General features: G+C 37.2%; 1 protein-coding gene across 1 annotated transcript; it reads left to right on the forward strand.

The window, feature by feature from the left end:
• Positions 1-1220: 1220 nt before the first annotated feature.
• Positions 1221-19666, forward strand: slc37a2 (solute carrier family 37 member 2). The gene is made up of 18 exons (XM_007245246.4): positions 1221-2219; positions 3691-3772; positions 3926-4016; positions 4577-4655; positions 4751-4886; positions 6239-6315; positions 8940-9106; positions 9739-9776; positions 9861-9998; positions 11962-12052; positions 12533-12595; positions 12761-12846; positions 14458-14506; positions 15523-15596; positions 16403-16481; positions 17479-17576; positions 17845-17909; positions 19244-19666. The coding sequence occupies exons 1-18, from the start codon at positions 2158-2160 to the stop codon at positions 19257-19259; spliced, it is 1491 nt and encodes a 496-aa protein (XP_007245308.3). The 5' UTR covers positions 1221-2157; the 3' UTR covers positions 19260-19666.
• Positions 19667-20529: the final 863 nt, after the last annotated feature.

Here is a 20529-nt window from a genome sequence, read left to right on the forward strand (position 1 = left end):
GCATTTGATGATTTTATTGAGTAGTTAACATGCTAATATATGTGGCCAACTGTGGTCTGATTCTGTTTAGCCTCTTAAACCAGGAGTTGAGCTGGAGTGGATGCAGGTTCTCTTCTTCTTGCCAAGCAGAAGCACATGTGATTAGCTGTTTAAAGACTGACCCATTGATTAAAAGTGTGGAATCAGGTGTTCTGCTGGATATTTAAAATGAACACTGGCCTTGTGCAGATCAGGTTTGAGAGCCCTGCCCTAAACCCTATAATCTATGGCTTTAGACCCACACCTCCTTTAAGAACACAACGAGCATTACTTTTATAGACCCTAAAATAAACTCCTGGGGCATGCTACAAAATCTAGTCAACTGAACTGCTACCAGATAACTTGCACAATAGTTTCCTCTTTAGGATTAATAACAGAATCATTAACCAGGGGGGTTGGGTTTAAACCCCTGACTTGGTTAGATCGCAGTGTTGTAATCTGTCTTTAAGTAATTTTCCTTTTTCTTAGATGTTATAGAGATGTTGGTGTTTATACTATTACAGTTTTCTCAAAATTTGCCTTAAAAATATATCACCTATTTATCACCTTGCTTTTTGCACGTTTTTTTATGTTTGTTTTTTTTTTTTTTTTCAGAAATTCCTAATATTAATTTTAATTAATTTGCATAAAAGTCACAGAAAAACTGTAAAGAACATCCAAAAATCTGTAGCTGCAAACATCTGAAAACTTAATTTGAAAATAGGAAAAACAATGTAAAAAAATGTAAAAAAAAAAATGTAGATATACAATACATAATTAAATACTGTAATGTATTAATATGTGCTATAAAAGGTAAAGTTTTGCACATAATTTTCTATTTTCCGACCTATAATAATACAAAGAAAACAAGCTGATATTCATAGTTTTAGGAGTTGAGAAATCAATATTTGTTTGATAAAGTTTTCATGCATCCTGGCATGTTCTCCACCAGTCTTACACACTGCTTTTGGATAACTTTATGCCACTCCTGGGGCAAAAATTAGAGCAGTTCAGCTTGGTTTGGCGGCTTGTGGTCATCCATCTTCCTTTTGATTATATTCCAAAGATTTTCAAATTGTTAAAATCAAAAGGAACTCATCATTTTAGGTGATCTCTTTTTTTCCAGAGCTGTGAATTATGTAAACGGGTGAACTTCCCCTTTAAGAGATCGGCTGGGCTCGGGGCGGCCCTCGAGAGGGTTAAACTCTCCCGCTGTGACGTCAGGCATGGATCGCTTTAGGTCTAGCGCTGCTGGATCAGGACTAAAGAAAAGCCCGGTCCAAACCTGCAGAGATCCATGAGGAAGACCAGGACCCGGAACAACCTGCGCACGGACAGACAGACAGATAGAGAGCAGCAGGGGGGTGTAGTAGAGCTATATTAATAGTCCGCGCCCGGTTTTAGCCTTTCTTACTCACACAATCCAGACAACATGGAAACCCCAGCAGCGCCCGCGGGCTCTTCTTATAGCCCCGGCTCCTCCACACCAGCAGCAGCTCACAGCGCCAGAAAACACCACGAGTCCACCGCTTTAAACTAAAGACCCCCGGAGACCAGAGCAGCAGACCACCGGCTACACACACACCACTGTAAAGGAGATGCTCAGAGATCCTCTCAGCGGAGAGAGACAGTGATAGAGCAGCAGAAACACGGAGTTTAAATTTAAACTAAACCTACAGTCAGTCTCAGGCTTGTTTATCAGGTTTTGTCGCTACTTTTTTACGCTTTTAAAACGTTTTTAACCGGTCTTTTATCGTTTTTACATATTTTACATACAGAACAGCTTGTTTTAATGTGAACAACATGTGGGAAAAGCACTAGTTTAGTTGTTTCATACGAGTATTAGTCATATTAGTAACTAGCTGCATTAACCGCTCTGCTGGTGAAGATTAGCACTAAACCCACATTCAGTCTCAGGTTCTTTTTTCAGTTTTTATAGTTAGCTACTCTTGTTTTTATAAGCTTTTTAAACGTTTTAACGGGTCTTAAATCGTGTTTACAGATTTTACAGCTTGTTTTTATGGTGAAAAACATGACGAAAAAGCACTAGTTTAGCTGTTTTATACGAGTATTAGCTAACTAGCTAAAAAAAACTAACTATTAATCAAAGTAGCTGAATAAACCGGACTGTTGGTGAAGATGGGCTCCTCCTCGTTGGCCCCGGGCATCAGATTGATCACCTCTTTGTCCAGAGATAGCTGGTGAGTATCACTGATTTCACACTTATTCTAACACATCACATTGTCTCTTTAATCACACAGCAGATCAGAGGAGCTTTAATTACAAAAACAAGGTAGTTTTAGTTTAGTTCCCACTGAGTAACACAATATTAACTAAGTTACCCTTTTGGTCTCTTTCAGGCCTTGCTAAATGTTTTAATTTTGCCTTTGATTCTTTATCATTTCAATGTAATGTAACGTTAATGCACCCTAATGCAATGAGTAGCTACCCTACCTAACTGGTTAAACCAGGGCATGAGCTAAACCAAACCTAACCTAGCTGATGTTTCTCTTTCTGATCTGATCTTTACATTGTCTGTGTAAATATGAACTCACATACCTGCTTAAAACATGCTTCTCAGTCTCCTACAGCTTTATAAACTTGTTTTGTTTATTATCTACAGTAGTTAAGTGGTCTGTGTGTTGTTCAGTGTGTTTTGGGGTTATTAGTGTCACATAGGCAGGTAATGGTTACTTGTGTCTGTATTGTAGCAACACTGTTTAGACACACTGAACTGAATGAAGCCCTGTGGCTAATCTCTCTCTCTCAGGAAATGTAAACAGGTTAGTACAGAGCAGCCCCTGTGAGTTTGCGGTTTGAGTTTTCCTGTAACTATGTAATAAAGTCTCACTCTTCGTTTGCATGCCACACTTTTTTTTTACAGCTCCTTCTACTCCTCTGCTTCACTGCTTTAGACCTTTAGCAACATCAGTTTTGGTTTAGGAGGAACACTTAACAGAGCTTGTGCTAAATTTAGTTATAAATTAGGGGTTCAAACATTCATTATTTTGGCCTAAACAAAACCAAACAAAAAAAACATTTGGCTGAAGTCTAAATATCAACCACAGTTTCACAGTTTTCATTAATTTTGTCACTGTGTAAATGAAGTAGCAAAAAGTATGTTTTGCCTTGGACATAAAAGGCAAACCTGGTGGAGAGATTATATCTCCACTTTGGCATGGGAACACCTAGGGATCCCCCGGTCAGAGTTTGAGGATGCATGACTTTAAATAAGCGGTGGATGATAAATGGATGGACAGCTACATAATTAATACAACTCATGCAGTTTAAACTATATTTAGAAATAAAAATATGTATATATTAATATTTATCAAACTTGGAGCTAGGGGTCTGCCATTATGTATTATACTCAATAATATAAGTTTTGTAATATCATTATTGCAAAAATACCCTGAAATATGGTAATTTAATTGTAGGGCCAAAAAATTATTAACTGTTTGTAGCAAAAAAGGAAAATTCACACTGCTCAAATTTTCCATTAAATATCTACTGGAGACAAATATATATCTATTATAACTATGTTGTGTAATAAAATAGATATTACACATTTGCAGGTGCCAAATACAGTTTGCAAATTAATAGGAACTTTAAACTTACTTTAAATAATACATAATAACACCTCCTGTCCCTTTGTGTTTGTGTTCCTTCCAGGTACAGAGGCTTCATTCTCATCCTAACGTTTTTCTTCTACACTGCCTATCATCTATCCCGCAAGCCTATCAGCATTGTCAAGGTAACTAAGATAACATGTTAGCTTGGCACTGTGGCCCTGCAGCTTGTTTGTTCAGGATAATGGGCATGCTTTATTTTAATATCCTGCTAGAACTCAGTTATTTTGTTTCTTGTTAAAGAAGTGTTTTTTTCTTTCTCTGATTTAAAATTTCAGAGCCAGCTACACAGAAACTGTTCATTTGTTATAAGACCAACTGACCTCAATATCACGGACAATGACACCTGGTGTGACTGGGCTCCATTCGGTGAGTTTTCTTCCTTAAAGAATAAAAAATTAACTAATAGTTAAAACTGTGAGTAAGGCCTACTGTGCTCCTCACTGACACTCACTCCTTCCCTTTGACCCCTTAATGTGAATTTTATCTCATTATATCCAGAGAAAATTTCAACCAAATTCACTTACAATAATGAATCATTTTGCTGCATTTCTTCTCGTTTTTGGTTTTAATGGGAGGGGTTTTGGTTATTGAGTGCTTCTTGAAGAGATAGATGTGTGTACGCTCTTATACCATGTGCTCAAGTACTTGTCAGATTTGTATCTGTTTTAAATGTGGCTTGGGTATGTTTACACTTGCACTTACATTTTCATGTGGTTTGGCTTTATCTAGATATAAACCTGATATTTAAGACCCGTGAAATGAACAGGTGTAAATGTGGTCACAGTCTCCTCTTTAATTGTTTCACATTAGTCCACATTAGTAGACTCTAGTAGTAGAGTCCCCTAAACCTGTTGTTTTTGGTACCACTGGATCAATGGATCAACTCTTCTTTTTCCCTCTCTTTCTATCTCTTTTTATCTCTTTAGACCAAGACAATTACCAGAACTTGTTCGGATACATTGACAACTGCTTCCTTGTGGCATATGCCATTGGCATGTTCTTCAGGTGTGTTGACAAACCCATATACACTCTACCATGTCAAATGTTTAATACGTTTCTACAGTCTCTCATAGGTTTCAAACTTGTGTTCATCCTTACAGTGGCATGTTTGGTGAGCGGCTGCCTCTGCGATATTACTTGACCTCAGGGATGCTCTTGAGTGGCCTTTTCACATCACTCTTTGGCCTTGGTTTTTACTGGAACATCCACTCGTTGTGGTACTACTGTTTAATGCAGGTGAGCCAACTTTTCTATTCTCGTCACATATCTAGAATACGTAATGCAAGGCATTCATCACCGATAGCACCGATCAATGTTAAAAAAAAAAAATACAATTGCACCCAGTAGGAAACAACCAACAGTAATGATACTTGGTGTTTAGTCATGCCAGACTGTCATGGAGTGACTCAGAATGGCAGTGGGTCATCTTCAGTGATAAGTTCTGCTTTTTTCTTGGTGGAGGTGACCAATGAATCCTTGTGGTCTGAATCAAGGCACTGTGGTCAGAATCGAGATTAGCGATTTGTTTTCACATGTGCAAAAGAAGGTCTGGTGTCAGACAACCAGTGCCAGATCACAATTGGTCTTCATTACAAGCACTAACTCATTAACAGCCCAGTGGTACTTTAATAAGGTCATTCAACCAGTGTGTTCTTTTAATAGGACAATGCTTATCCACATACCATTAGAAACCTCTACAGCTCCATGCCAAAACATTTGGCATGTTGTATTACACATGCGTTACAGACTACTTCTGTATGTGTAGATTAATAAATATAACTGAGAGATGCCCATATTACACAACGTTGTAATCATTTATCGCTCCTGATAACCTTTTTTCTTCTTTCCTAGTAGCCTTGCGATGAGAGACTTCCTTCTGGTGCAACTATTGTATTTCTCTGAATGTTTTTAGCAAATTTTTCAAAATGTCTTTGTCACGTTCTTACAGTTACCCACAGTAATGTTTAGCACCCACCCTTATCTCCTTTAGTGGGTGGATTATCTTTTGGAAAATATCATTGTAACACAAGAGGTGTAGAGCATGGAAGTGAGACCAAAAATGGAAGTGATACTCGTCATGCAATTGGTTTCTATTTAGGACTGATGTGAAAATGTAGACAGTGGCAAAACTGTCAGTTTGCTGAAACCTATCTTCACTTCATTTCAGCTGCAGTTTAAAAAAAAGTTTAAAACTTGAGGCCCTTATCTGTTAGTAAAAGCAAGACAACCAAGGAATTCTTCAGGCCGTCGCTTGTTTCAGCATCTGCCCCAGTGTGTTTTGAGGCAGTGAAATTCCTGTGATAATCAAATGTATTCTAGAAATGCTGTAGATAGAAATCAACAAAATCTAATACTGCTGGAATGGTCTTTTCGCTGAGGGTTAGCTGCCAGACTGTGGTAGGCCACTTTATGGCATGCTGATCTGACATGAGTTGTCACATGCCTAGCACATGACTTGAGCCAAGGAGATTACATTTAAGTGAGTACCTTGCTCAAGGCTGTCTGTGTTTTTATGTTGCAGTGTATATGATACATTCTTTCTCTCTTGCTCTTTCTCGCCCTCCCTCTTTCTTTCTCCCCCGATTCAGGCGTTGAATGGTCTGGTACAGACGACAGGATGGCCAGCAGTAGTGGCCTGTGTTGGGAACTGGTTCGGAAAGGGGAAGTGAGTGTGACGATCATGTTTTTGGCAGCTGACTTAACCCTGCAATGCTGACTGTGCACATGCAGCACCTGTGCTTTTTGTTCCACAAATGTTCTTTCTGTACAATAGCTGATGTTTGGCTAAAGCTTTCATAACTGTGCCTTGACATTGAAGAATGCCAAAATTCTGTACTTGATCACGTGCTGTGGATCACATTCATAAGAAATGTGAATAGGCTTTCAAAGAATAGGATAAAGCTCTTTACATCTCATTGGTGAAGAAGATTAAATGAATGATATTATTGTTAGGTCCATTTTTGTACTGTGGCTAAGGCAAACACAGCTTCAGGTTTCTTCACTTCCTTAGGAGTGTTTGAAACCTTAAAGCTCTTTTTCTTTAATGTTTTGTTATGAAATTTAAAATCGGCAGTTTCCCTTTACATATCATGTGTAAAAAGCCAATAGAAATTCGAAAAGCAAAGCCATCCTGTGTTCTGCTCAACTTTTTGGTAGTGCAATTTTTGGTTTGAGTCATCTAGTCTTAATGAAAAAGGCATTAAACTTAACCTGGATGTCTCCACCAGTCAGTAAAGGTATTATACTTTGTAATTGTGACGCTTCCCTGTGTTAGAATGCAAATTACCAATGATCTGTAGTGTACCACAAATTATTATATGCTGATGCACCACCACGCAAATGAGTAAATATGTTTTTAAAAAGTCGCACAAGATAACAAAGTTAACATGTTTGTGCACTGTAAGAAAACTAAACTAACCAAATAATAATAAAATAAGGACCATTTTATTAATTTTAATATTATACTTTTCTTGCTGAGGATATTAAGAGGTTAAAGGGCAAAGAGTACATTTTGGAACATAAAGTTTAATGTAACCTAACATTTGAAATAATAATTTCACTTTTAAAACATACAGTTCACTCCCACCACTTTAGAATGAATTCTTTTTGAGATGTCATGACAACAAACACTTGTACTTATATTTGTCTAATTAAGGCAAATTGCCAGGCACCACATTTTGTGTAATATATATATATATATATATATATATATATATATATACACTACTCACAAAAAGTTAAGGATATTTGGCTTTCAGGTGAAATTTATGGAAAATGTGAAAAGTTCACACTACAGTGATATCATATCATAAAGGATGCGCTGGTGATTTTCTCAAATCAAACAATTTATTGAAACAAAAGTTAACAACAATGGTGGGTAAACCCCATTAAAAAAAATTAAATGTCTCAATAACTTGTCATGTGCCCGTGAGCATCAATTACAGCTTGACAACGACGTCTCATGCTGTTCACAAGTCGACTTATTGTCTGCTGAGGCATGGCATCCCACTCTTCTTGAAGGGCAGCCCTCAGGTCATTGAGGTTCTGGGGTGCAGAATTTTGGGCCTCTACAAGGCGACTCAGCTGATCCCACAGGTTTTCAATAGGATTCAGGTCTGGAGAAAGTGCAGGCCATTCCATTTGAGGTACACCAGTCTCCAACAGCCGTTCCCTGATGATGCGACCTCGATGAGCTGGAGCGTTGTCGTTCATGAAGATGAAATCAGGCCTGTGTTGTTCATGTAGGGGCACAATCACTGGATTAATGATGTTATTCAGGTAGTACGGGCTTGTCACTGTACCATTCACAAAGTGTAGGGCAGTTCTGTACCGACTGGACACACCTGCCCACACTGTAACACCGCCACCTCCAAAAGCTCGTCTGGTAACAACAGTGGCTGATGCATAGCGCTCTCCTTGACGTCTCCAACATCGCTGCCGGCCATAATTTCTGCTCAACGTGAATCGACTTTCATCAGAGAATAGCACTGAGGCCCACTGGTCCCTCGTCCAGCGTAAATGCTCCCTTGCCCATGCAAGACGATGATGCCTGTGCCTGGTGGTGTGGTCAGGTACCCTTGCAGGTCGTCTAGCACGCAGACCATGCTGATGTAAACGGTTTCGAATGGTCTGACGTGACACTTGAGTGCCTCTCACCTCCCTTAAACGTGCCTGGAGTTGAGTGGCATTCATCATTCGGTTTCTCAGGGCATTGTTCACATCAGGTCATCAGCCTGGGATGTGGCCAAAGGACGTCCACTTTTACGCCTTTCTGTGACTCTTCCAGTCTCTCTGTATCTCTGTTGCAACCTGCTGATGACACTCTGTGACACTCTAAGCTCAGTGGCCACTTCGGTCTGAGAACGTCCCGTTTGAAGCATCGCAATAGCAAGGTACTGTTGATCTATTGTTAGGTGTCGTCTTGGTCTCTTGATGTCAAAATGTGAACAGCATGATGAGGACAGCTGTTTAAACACCAGCTCTAATTGAACCAAGACATTTATTGGTCCATTCGAGGATCAAACACCTGTTGTGAATTTTGCCGTTAAGCTCCTCGTTAGAGAACAGCAACTTGTGCAAAAAGTACTGAACCATTTAACAGTTGGACATTTGCATTCAAAAGCTTAGAGTAGGTCACATTAAGTTCACCTGTAAAGGTTTAAATGAATTTTAGGCTCGTCCTGAAATTTCACCCTAAAGCTGAATATCCCTAACTTTTTGTGAGTAGTGTATATATATATATATATATTATTACATTTTTCTAACTTGTTATCTTTCTCTCTGTTCTAGGCGAGGGTTCATCATGGGGGTGTGGAATTCTCATACATCTGTTGGGAATATTCTGGGCTCGCTAATTGCTGGAGCCTTCGTGTCATCCGCATGGGGCATGTCCTTCATTGTGCCTGGCATCATCATCGCCGTCATGGGCATTATCTGCTTCTTTTTCCTGGTGGAAAGTAAGTTGTCCTTGGCTTAAGTTTTTGGAGGAAGACATGTGGGGATTGATTTCTTTGATTTTTATTAGTGTTCAGAATGGATGAACTAAATATTCGTCTGAATAAGTGCAAAGAAAGAGTAGTCAGTAATTTATTAGAAGTCTAATTGTGTATGTAGGTTTGTCTGCTGGAATGTTAAATTGTTAGATCAGTACATATTTTAAATTGTAGTTTTGCTATTTAACTCAAAAGTAACTGTGAAAATAAAAACGTTTTATTAATTGGCATGTTGCCATTTCTGGCCTTTTCCAAATTGTTTTCATTTTGTTGCATCCCTACTTTTTAAAAGTGACCTCCTTACTCTGCTCCATTTTTTTACTACATAATCAATCAGCAAACACATTTATAGAGAGAATAAACTTCCCTTTTTTTAGTTTACACTAAAACGTTTATGTAATAGGTACTCTATAAGCTGTTAGATTCCAATGCTTATTAACTGAATTTATTAATTAGCTCCAATGCAAAACTATGGGTGTAAACTTTGCTCTGCAAACATTTAGCTTTTTTTTTTTAAACTAATTTTACCAACTAATCCTTTGTCCAAGTGTTTTGTCCTCACTCACTATATTTTCTTTTCATCTGTTTCTGTGCAGAGCCTGAAGATGTAAATTGCAGTCTACCTCAGCATCACGTAAGGACAACAGCACAGAGCATCATATAATGCCTGTTATGCTTTGCATTAGGCATTGTTCTTACTGTTTATATATGTGTGTAGGAGGATGAAGAGCGGGAGCCACTGCTGAGGAACTCTTCTAACAATGAGGAGATCTTTAACAATCACACGTCTGCAGTGGTGGAAGCTGTGGAGGAGCAGGCTGAGGCTATAAGTTTCTGTGGAGCTCTCAGGATACCGGTCAGTGGAACTTTCTTCAGTTCTCCAGCCTTGGCTTAGCTTGCTAACGTGACAAGCAGTGGCATGACTTTAATGTGCTGACTCAGTTTAAAACACGTGATTGTAGCACTTCTGTTTTTTTCCCGGTTGCTGAAGCTGCCATTTTTAGTTTGCTAGGTTGTTTTAGGTCTCTTTTCAAAGATAAACTAACTCTATATAAAAATAAATTAAAGGTGCTAAAAAGGTTGCATTGAAAAGAACTAAAATCCATGAAAGAACCAGTTTTAGGAGAGAAATGTGTCAAGAACCTTTTGTCTGAGATCTGGATATATATGATGTAAAGGTTCTCGACCACTTCATGGTTCTTCACACTCATTTCACAAGCCAAAAAATGACTTATTACGGACCAAAAAAAAATGTCTCTTTCGCATTTGTGTTGCATAAAGAGCCACTTGTAAGAGGCAGTGGCTGGCCATGCATGTATCAGAAGTGACGTGAGCTAGTGTTGGAGCACTGCAATGGGGTAAATTTAGAGAATTGCATACAGTTGTTAATAACCTTTACACCCACTTATTTGAGCCTAACCTCTTTATTAAAAGACAAAAATAGTTCTTCCAAAATTGCATTGCTTTAATAACCCTTCGTAACATCCTTTTGTACTAGAGTGTGCTAAAGCTTACTAAACAAGTATCTAGTATTCCCAGATGTTTATTGGTTATCATATTTGTTTAAGATGGGTGACCTTCGGTTGGTTTTACCAGACGTGCTCAAAATGTGTCCAGTCACTAACCCTGCTCCTGGGAGGGGGGCTACCTTCCTGTAGGTTTTAACTCTAACCCAAATCTATCACACTCTGTTCAGCCAATCAATAACTTCTTGAGACAGTAATTAGTTGGATCAGGGTTCAAATAGTTTCAAATTAATATTTAGGTCAGTATCACATTTCTTTTAGGTTTTTAATATTATTATTTTATTTTATCAAACATTATACTTTTTATCCAAAAATATCCAAAAGTACTAAATAGCCATTTAAATGATTTCCATTGAAATGTGTTTTTTTTTTCTTAAATAAACGAACAAAAAAAATAGCAATTGAGCGAGTGGGTGAGAAAGTGAGGCTCAGAGTCTTCTTAGGAAAGAGTGGATGAAAGTAGCAGATGGATCTATAGGTATCTTGCTGACTCTATAGTGAGCTTGTAGAGTAATAACATTATGTTTCCTTTTAATAATCAGTAATCCGGATCATTTCCACCCAATTCCGATCCTTTGAAAATTAAGTGATTGGCCCCCGTTTTCTAATCAAATGATCAGAAATATCCCTAACATTTAAAGTTTTATGATTTTAGAAATATTTAACTCCTTCCTACCCTTATTTGACATATTCTGCATATTTTACATAGATCTGCAATTTAAAATAGACAATTATTCATTTAAACGCATAAATTATCCTACAGCACATGACCATGTTAATATTAGTTCCACAGTTTAAAGCCTTAAGTCCTGTAACTTAAATCCCACCAGCCACAACATCCTAACCACAGCACATGCTTTTGCTTACTGGCCTCCTTTTTTAAAACCCAAAACACTGGTGATCTTATGTAAATGTGATGTAATGCTCACTCTACTGTTCTTCATTGTCTTTGTGCTGAGAGTCTTTTGGTTTGGATACTTATCCTCACCTAGTTCAGAGACAGGAAAACCATAACAATGGAGAGTTAAACCCCTGCTGTTCTCCTCTGTAAAGAAATGCTAATGCTGCTAACAGTTGCTAATCAACTGCTAATTAGCATTATGTACATGAAACCTGCCTGAAACCTTACCTGTTACTAGTTTCTAGTTATTTGTTTTGCATTATGGAATCTTTATTTGAACTTCTCCTTCAGGTCAATGTTTCTGGACACAGTTGTTTTGTATTATGCTTTATGTTGCTGAAGTACAAAATTCAAGTTTAACAAGAAACGTGTTTTGTCCTGCTTCTCTGCAGGGTGTGGTGGAGTTCTCCCTTTGTCTGCTGTTCGCTAAGCTGGTTAGCTACACCTTCCTCTACTGGTTGCCTCTTTACATCGCTAATGTTGGTAAGATTTGAAGGACTTTCCTCATGAGTCACTGTGAACCCTCTGTACTTGTTCTTTCGTAACAAGTGTTGCGAAGTTGAACATGCTGTACAGTAGAGGTTTGCCATATCGTTCAAACATGATAATATCAATTCTTTAAACAGTAGAAAAATATATATTGGGATATAATTGTTCTTTGTCTTCAAAGCAGTCTGTTTAATGTGTATTTCTTTAGCTATTTACTATAAGCTATTGCTATTTGGCTATTTATGTTTGCAGTTTATATGTGTGCATTAAATTTTCTGCACTGTTTTGTATTTTGATACATTATTATTATGTTACTATTGTTCACAAAATGAACAAAATTGTGCATGTTCTTTTGTTTCTACTAAATGTTCTAAACTGTTATACTAAATTAAGCTTATTTTGTTTGACTTGTTTTTCATTGGATGGCAGTGATATGTTCTGTCACCATATAATATCTTTACTTTGTTTTTACAGCAAACTTTGATGCAAAATCAGCTGGAGACATGTCCACGCTTTTCGATGTTGGTGGAATTCTAGGTATACACGTTTTATTAATATTATTTAATTTGTTAATTTTAGCAGTGCTGAAAGGTGTTGGGTAATAATGCAGAGATTAGTGTGAAGGTGCCATCAATGACGTGAAGCACTACTTAACAGGAGCTGCCTTGTGTGAATGCATTGTTTTATATATGTATGTTTTAGGTGGCATCTTAGCTGGAGTTGTATCAGACTACACTGGAGGGAGAGCTACAACCTGCTGCGTCATGCTAATCGTTGCTGCTCCTATGGTGAGTATGCCAGTCATAATGTATAACAGTGTACCCCTGGGTCCTTGGAAAGTCTTAAAATGTCTCAAATTTAGCTTTACATATTCAATTGTAACGAATAATGATCCAGTACATTAAAAGTATATAAAAGTAAAATGAATAAACTCATAGAAAATATGTGGTGAAGTAAAAGTGAAAAAAGGATAAAAATATATATATATTCCAGTAGCTACAGTATGTAATAATTAAGTACAGTAGTAAAGAAGTTATATTTTGTAGTAGGTTTACATCTCTGGCAAGAAACAGAGCTATCTAATGTAAAGAGATAACTCTATGAAAGCTGACCTACATGCTACATACAGATTTTATGAACCAGCATAGTCAGCAGATCTTATCTTGTTGATTTTGTCCAACAGTGTGTAGAACCTTTAATCACTTTCGTTTTCAGCACATGACCTGGGTTCCCCCTGGCTGGCTCTTTAACATATAAACCTTGACCTGTTTCCTGGTTTACAACACTCTGATTCGTCTCGATTTTATGTGTTAGTGTATTTGGTTTAGCCTAGATAAATAAACATTCTGCAATAGAACATCCAGTGTTTGCTGTGGCAGCCCTCTATACAAACAAGCCCTGCAAACGTATTGTACTTCCTGCGTAACTTCAGGAAAAAAAAGGTCAGTCAGTTAAGAATAAGTGCATGCATAGTGTATATAAGAATAAACATATTTTAGGGACAGAGGCGAAGACTCGCATTCCTTAACTTAACAGTCAGCAGCCATGGCCTCCTCTAGGCAGATGCTAAACACTCTAAGAAAATTAATATAATAGATGTTCTCAAAGCAGGTAAAAAGGTCGATGTGTACAGGAAGCCATCTCCTCAGTCTAAGCTCAGGTTTATCTAGATTCTTTTTTTGAAGAACCAACTCTCTAACTGTTAAGTATGGGGGCAGATTGATCGTACTTTGAATTTGTATTGCAGAGCCTCTCAGAGCTAGGGTCTTGAGGTTAAGTCTCTATTTGGCTGGAGTTTGCATGTTTTTCCTTTGTCTACTCCGGATTCCAGATTCCTTTCACAGTCCAAAAATATGGAGAGTGGATGAATTAGTTACTCTAAATTGGCCATAAACACTTGGTCCCTTTAAATTGCTCTGGTGTGTGTCTGTTTGGGTTCAAACGTGTCTATGCCAAGTTTTGCTATACAAGCAACTTCAACCATTGATTAATTTATACCCTTTTAAAAAACTTTCTGTTCTGTTCACTTGACTATTCACAATAACAGGACCAAGGGTAGCCAAACTTTCGCATGCCTAGTAACGTCCATAGCACTTATAGCAAATCTTCAGACTTGCTTTTTTCACACTGAAGGAGTAGGAGAGGAAACTGTGTGGTCTGTGTGTGAGAGGATTCTCATGGAGGTGTTAGTCTGATTTTACTAACACATGCACAGAAACATACACGCGCCCGCATCCTGCAGTTTGCTCACAGATTTTTACACCCAGCTGGAATCGCACTCCCACACCGCGGAACAGTGTGTCTGAGTTTACTCGCCAACTGCTGAAAACAAACCAACAGATTTCTCCTCCCTGCCAGGACTGTCTCTTATGCTTCCCTCCTCTTTTTTCTTTTCCAAGCTGTTCCTGTACAACGCTATCGGGCAGAACGGCGTCTCCACCACTGTCGGTGAGTAAACGGCCACCTGCCTGCTTTCTTCTGCAAACAGAAAACTGACCACTCATCACACCAACTGTTAGAACATGACTAGGGGAAATGTCTATAGAGTTAAGCCTGCTGCTAAGTAGATCTATGAAGAGCTTATGATGTGGGGAGATAACTCATAATCATTTAATGGTTACAATGTACATTTTGCTCTTTTGTTTTAATGTTAATTATGCATTAGGATCTTAATAATCATTTAAACACTCTTAAAACTGAATATGCTTTAATTGGAGTGATGCCATAGTACTTTTGCTTCTGTGGATCATATGGTCCACCATAAAGATCCATATTTGTAATACATGTAAAGACCTATCCAGACGGAAACAATGAATGAGTAGGTGTCCCAATCCTGTTTTCTATATAGGCTCAATCCCATTTCACCCCTTGGCCCTACCACTTAGCCACACCCCTCTTTTTGCATGTGCACATCTAGAGGTAGGGTGTCCTAATTCATGTTAGGCTATATTTCTATAGTTTAATGTGTAGTTTCAATGCTAATTGCCTTTTTTTAAATAACGAGCCTTAAAATGTGTTAGTAGTTTGTCTTTGTAGTTAACTTGCTAGCTCTAAGGTTAACTAATTAACCAGCAGCTAGGTTGCTGAATTTAGCACTCCACTGCTATAGCTTTATCTGTATTAGGTGTTTAGAGGGTAGCCCTACTTTTCAGGGTGAGGATTTCACCTCTTTCTTACTCTGTTGCAAAAAAAGCGGTAGGAGTACGAAAGAAAAATGGGATTGGGTCAAAGTGTAGCTCTAGTATAAAAAAGGAAGCAACAAACTTAAGAATCAAACTTGTTTTGGTTAGTTGACTAAATTTCAACCAAAGAAAAAATAATTAAAATTCGATTCATCTCCAAATCACCACTTTAAACAGGCTATTAAGAGAGTAGTTCTTATTTAATACAGCTGTACAACTAGACTGAGTTTAATCTCCTCTTTCTGTATCTGTCTCTCTCTTTTTCTCCCTCTTCCTTTTCAGTCATGCTGCTGGTCTGCGGTGCTTTGGTTAATGGACCCTACGCCCTCATCACTACGGCCGTGTCAGCAGACCTGGTAATGATGATGATTATAATGATGATAATAATAGAGACAAATATGTAATACATGTTTAATTAATACATAACATGCAAAAACACTGTACAAAAACTATACACAATGAATGCTTTTACATGCACTCAAAAATGGTTTATAATTGACTGCATTTATCTGATTACTTAAGTGTTTGTGTAAACAGCATAGTCCATTTTTTAATCAAAGAGTCAAAAAAGCCATAATAATAATATCATAATAAAAGCTGGATTTTAGCTCAGTAATTGTATTTCTCAGTTCAGGTATACTTTAAGAGCAACTCTAAACTAAAGAATTTAAATAATCTTCATCTCCTTACTGATGTATGTTCATAATTTGTCTTGACGTGTTTAAAAAGTTGCAGCATTAGGTTTGGGTTTCACATGATGTTTAAATCACGTCTCAGTCTGTGATATTTATTGACTGCTTGTAAAGCCAAAATGTGATTATTGTCTCATTGTTGTGTTTCCATGTATCTGATTACCCAAGTTTATGCCAAAGCAATACACTAGAACAGTCTACAGCAGGGATGGTTGGGGGGGCATGAGTCCATCACACTTTGCTGGTTTTCATGCTACAACAGACTTACTAAACCTACTAAGCATGTATACCACAAAGCTGTGCAGGAATCCTGCTCTTCAGGTCCAGAATTGCCCACCCTTGGTCTAGTCAGCGACTTTTACTCTTAATGTTTGTGCACACTCTTGCTGTCAAAGCGGGTCAGTTTAGCTGTTAGCACACTTGTAGATCATGCTGTAACCTAATTAACCCTTCGTTTGTCCTTTGAACAGGGGACTCACGAGTGTCTGAGAGGCAACGCCAAAGCACTGTCCACTGTAACGGCCATTATTGACGGAACTGGATCAATAGGTATGAAAGGAATGTGGTGTCTCAGAAAAGATACTCATGAGTTTGTTTTTTTTTTTCTGCACAGAGAAGAGTCTTTGTTCTAGTTTTGATTATATGTATGAAAATTCCGATTATTAATTTTCTTTCTGTATGAAGGGGGTCTATAGCAGGCTGCACACCGTGTACAACTCAGTGTACAATTCCAGTTAAATTGCTATGTTTGAATTTAGGGTGATCGAAATGGAACTAAAATAGTATATCAATATATTTTAGGGTATTTTTTTTACAATAGCAGTATTGTTGCAGATTAATGCAATAATACAAAATGTTAATTGATTTTAAGAATATACCACAGCAACTAAATACATTAACATTGTATTTTACTATAGCAGTCTCAAACATTCAGAAGAAACAATACATCTGTAAATGTTTGTCAACAGAAACTTACCAAGAGTTTGATTTTGTATGAAATACTAATAATGTAAAAAAAAATGTCTATCAAAATACTTAAGTGCAAAATATATAAACTGCAAACATAAACATTTACACAATTTTTTTTCAGATTATCAAAAAAACTTTAATATCAGACAAAGATAACCTAAAATAAAAATACAATAATATATATGTATATATATTAAATAGCATACAATACTCAAAAAAAAACAAATACAAATAAAATAATAAATACAAAAAGTGTTTCATTTATTCAACCAACCTTGCCCTAAGTAGCATGCATATTTCTGATTCCAACCCAAAATGTGACTGATTAGGAGGGGCATTCCAAATTGTATTTTATTTTGCAGATTTTTTTCTTTTGATGGGAAGCTTTGATTTGCACTGTTTTTGTTACTTATAGTTACAAGTTGTTTCCCCCAACAGAAAGCATGTGGAAAATTAAGCCAAATTTTTCCAAGCTGTCAGATTGACTGTTTACTGTAAACTTTGGTTTGTTATACTGTGTGTCCTCAGAGTAACCTCCTGTGTGTTTTTTCCCCTGATTTTCTTCACCGTCCACTAGGTGCTGCAATTGGGCCTCTTCTGGCTGGATTAATTTCTCCCACTGGCTGGAACAACGTCTTCTACATGCTTATCTCCGCTGATGTACTGGCCTGTCTGGTATGGGATGCTACAGTATTTAAACACATAATAAATAGCATTTCATTAACATTTAATTTAAAGTTAGCAGAGCCTAGTCATTATGTTCTGTAATTACTTAAATTACTTATAATATATATATTATATACATGATTCAAATGTGTGTAGCGCTTCAGTTATTTAAATGTGTGTAGTGCTTATAATAAGCTGTGTTTTTATCATATTTTAAAGAACTCTGTCTTGTCTAAGATGGGTTTTTATCTAACATCTGTTGTTTTTCATTTTTTAGCTGCTGTGCAGGCTGGTCTTTAAGGAAGTCCGTGGTTGGTGTGGTTACACTACAAGACAAAGAGGGTAAGACATTTTCACTTTTCATATATTGTAAAATGTTATTCACAGATATTTAAAGATAACTTAATTGAAACATTTAAATTTACTGACTGCGAAAATCTTTAATGTCCAGATCACAAAACAATACAAAACTGTTTTAAGGGTGTGTTTATACTTGTATTTCAGACCCAGATGCAGGTTTTTCCGCTGATATTATGACCTTTAAGATAAAAAAGTATAACAATACAGGCAAAATCCAGGCTTTACATGGCAGCTTTTGATCTTTATGTGTCGTTTTTAGCACCTTTTTGCATATTTTTCCTTTTTATTGTCTACTACTTTAAGGTTGCTGTCCTATTACAAAAAGAAGCAGTTAATTACCAAATTACAATAACCAAATGCCATAGGAGATAAAACATGTTAACACTCTATTAAATGAAAATCTGAGGTAAGGCAAAAACAACCTCTTTAAAAATGTGAGTTTGATGGTGCTGTTTTTTTATACACAAGAAATTAATTACAGTCATGGGATCTCAGTGCTAATAAGTCAGTGCCATGTATTGGTTTCCATTGCATTTCCCATAAGAGCATGAAAAAGTGAATGTACAGGTGTTATAAGCTGCCATCTCTGCAGTGACGTCAGTGTAATTAGCAGCTCATTTCAGTGTCGGGTACATGTAGAGCCTGGTAGAGCTGTTAGAAGTGTGATGACACTTAACAGCAGGTTTCTTTGACATGAATTGCCTATGGTGTTTGATTACAAGATCAGTTCAGTGTCGATTCTTAGTTCTAAAGTCTTTGTAGTGAGGGCTTAATTTTTTCAAATGAAATTTTACATTGTAAGCCTACATTCACTGTTAATTAGAAAATATCTGGTCCAAAATAGCTTTATAGGGTTTATAGCATTACAGTAACTTACACTATTTTTTACAGTGTTTTCCAATAACAGTTAGATGAAAACCTTGTAGTTAAGCACAACTGGTTTGAAAATCCTGTGTTTTATAGCGAATCTAACGAAAATATGTCCCACTTCTGCCCAAGTTAGCCTTGTTAACAATATCTCAGGTTAGCATTGTTAGCAATACCAGCAAACGTGTACACCAAATCCAGGCTACACCAAACATGTCATCTTCCCTGACTAAAGTGGAAATGTTTTGCATGTTTCCTGCAATGCTTCCTAAATGTCGTAACATGATGACTGAAGCGTTCTGTATGGTCAGAGCTAATTAGTAGTTAATGATTTGGGTCTGTATTATGATTCCGGTTGAATCAGAGGAATATAATGAATAATTAGAAGCGTTTAGTTTTGTACGGAGCCGGTTCCTCACTGGCTAAATCTGCTGTGTGTTTTATTTCAGGTTCAAAGAGATCTGAGACGTCAGACAACTGAATATCACACCTGCAGCGGAAAATCACCGGCAACAAAACCTGCAGAAAAAGGGGACCACAGCCTGAACCATCAGACAAAGCTGCTGTTTTTAATGCCCGCAGGCTCGGCCATTTTATATGAATATGGTAACCGGACACTTTCATCTCTTCACACTCCAGCAGCGGAAACAAAGCCTCTGACGGTGGGATGAAATGCGATGATGAAGGGATGGATGGATCTCTGTAATCTGGTGTAAAGAGGGAGTGAAAGAAGAAAAAAGACAGAATTACAGCTCCTCTGTTTGAACCTTGAATATTTTATTGGATATTTTTATCGCTTTTATCAATGACTAATAATGATTATATTATATTATTATGATTTTTTAAAATCATTAAAATATGCCAGCAGTGCATACTTTCTCTTTTTGTCTTACTTTTTCTGTTTCTCAGGTCAAGACCTTAACACACACACACAAACACACACAGACACATACGCGTGCACACACAAAAAATGTTAATGGATTACTCATATTTCTCCTCATTAAGTCAGGTGGGGGATTTTATCCACGTGAGTGTGTTCTCAAAGCCAGCCATGTGTACTCAAGTAGCTCTACACTGAATTATTGACACCCTTAATGAAAAATGGAGAAAGGCTATGGGAGAATTTCAAAGAATGCAAATAAACACTTTCTTGTGCTAATTTTATTAAATAGAAAAATATATCACAAATAAAATAAAGTGACATTATTAGATTTTTTTCTCATCTAATTATTTGGAGCAGTGTTAGAGTTTTTTTCTTTCTAAAAACAACAGACAACTTTATCCTAAAATTATAAAGCATATTATCATTTTAGAGTTCTTTAAACACATGAAAAATTAGGAGATTCGAGTGGTTCAGTACACTAAGGTGCTGCCACTATGATCTGAGAATCACCCATTCAATTGACACTTACTGTGTCATGCTGCTCACCATCAGCTGTTGGGAGTCCGAGAGAAACCAGTCGTAACGTAAGCGTACATTAGCTGATGGATCAAAGCTGGGATGCTGCGCTTTCCTCCAAAAGCGCTGGCTAACTCAGTGATGCTGCATCAGCAGCAGTTGGAAAAGAGGCAGAGTGGCTCACTTCACATGTATCAGAGTTATGTATCTGTGTTCTTCATCCTCCTAGTGTTCTGGGCATTAGTAGTGAAGGATTGTGGACTAAGGAGAAAAATTAAGGAAATTATAGAGATAAAATCTAAAAAGAGAACTTATTAAAATCTCTTTATTATCAGC

This window comes from Astyanax mexicanus, chromosome 1 (genome assembly GCF_023375975.1).
Source record: "Astyanax mexicanus isolate ESR-SI-001 chromosome 1, AstMex3_surface, whole genome shotgun sequence".
In the NCBI taxonomy this organism is placed as follows: domain Eukaryota; kingdom Metazoa; phylum Chordata; class Actinopteri; order Characiformes; family Acestrorhamphidae; genus Astyanax; species Astyanax mexicanus.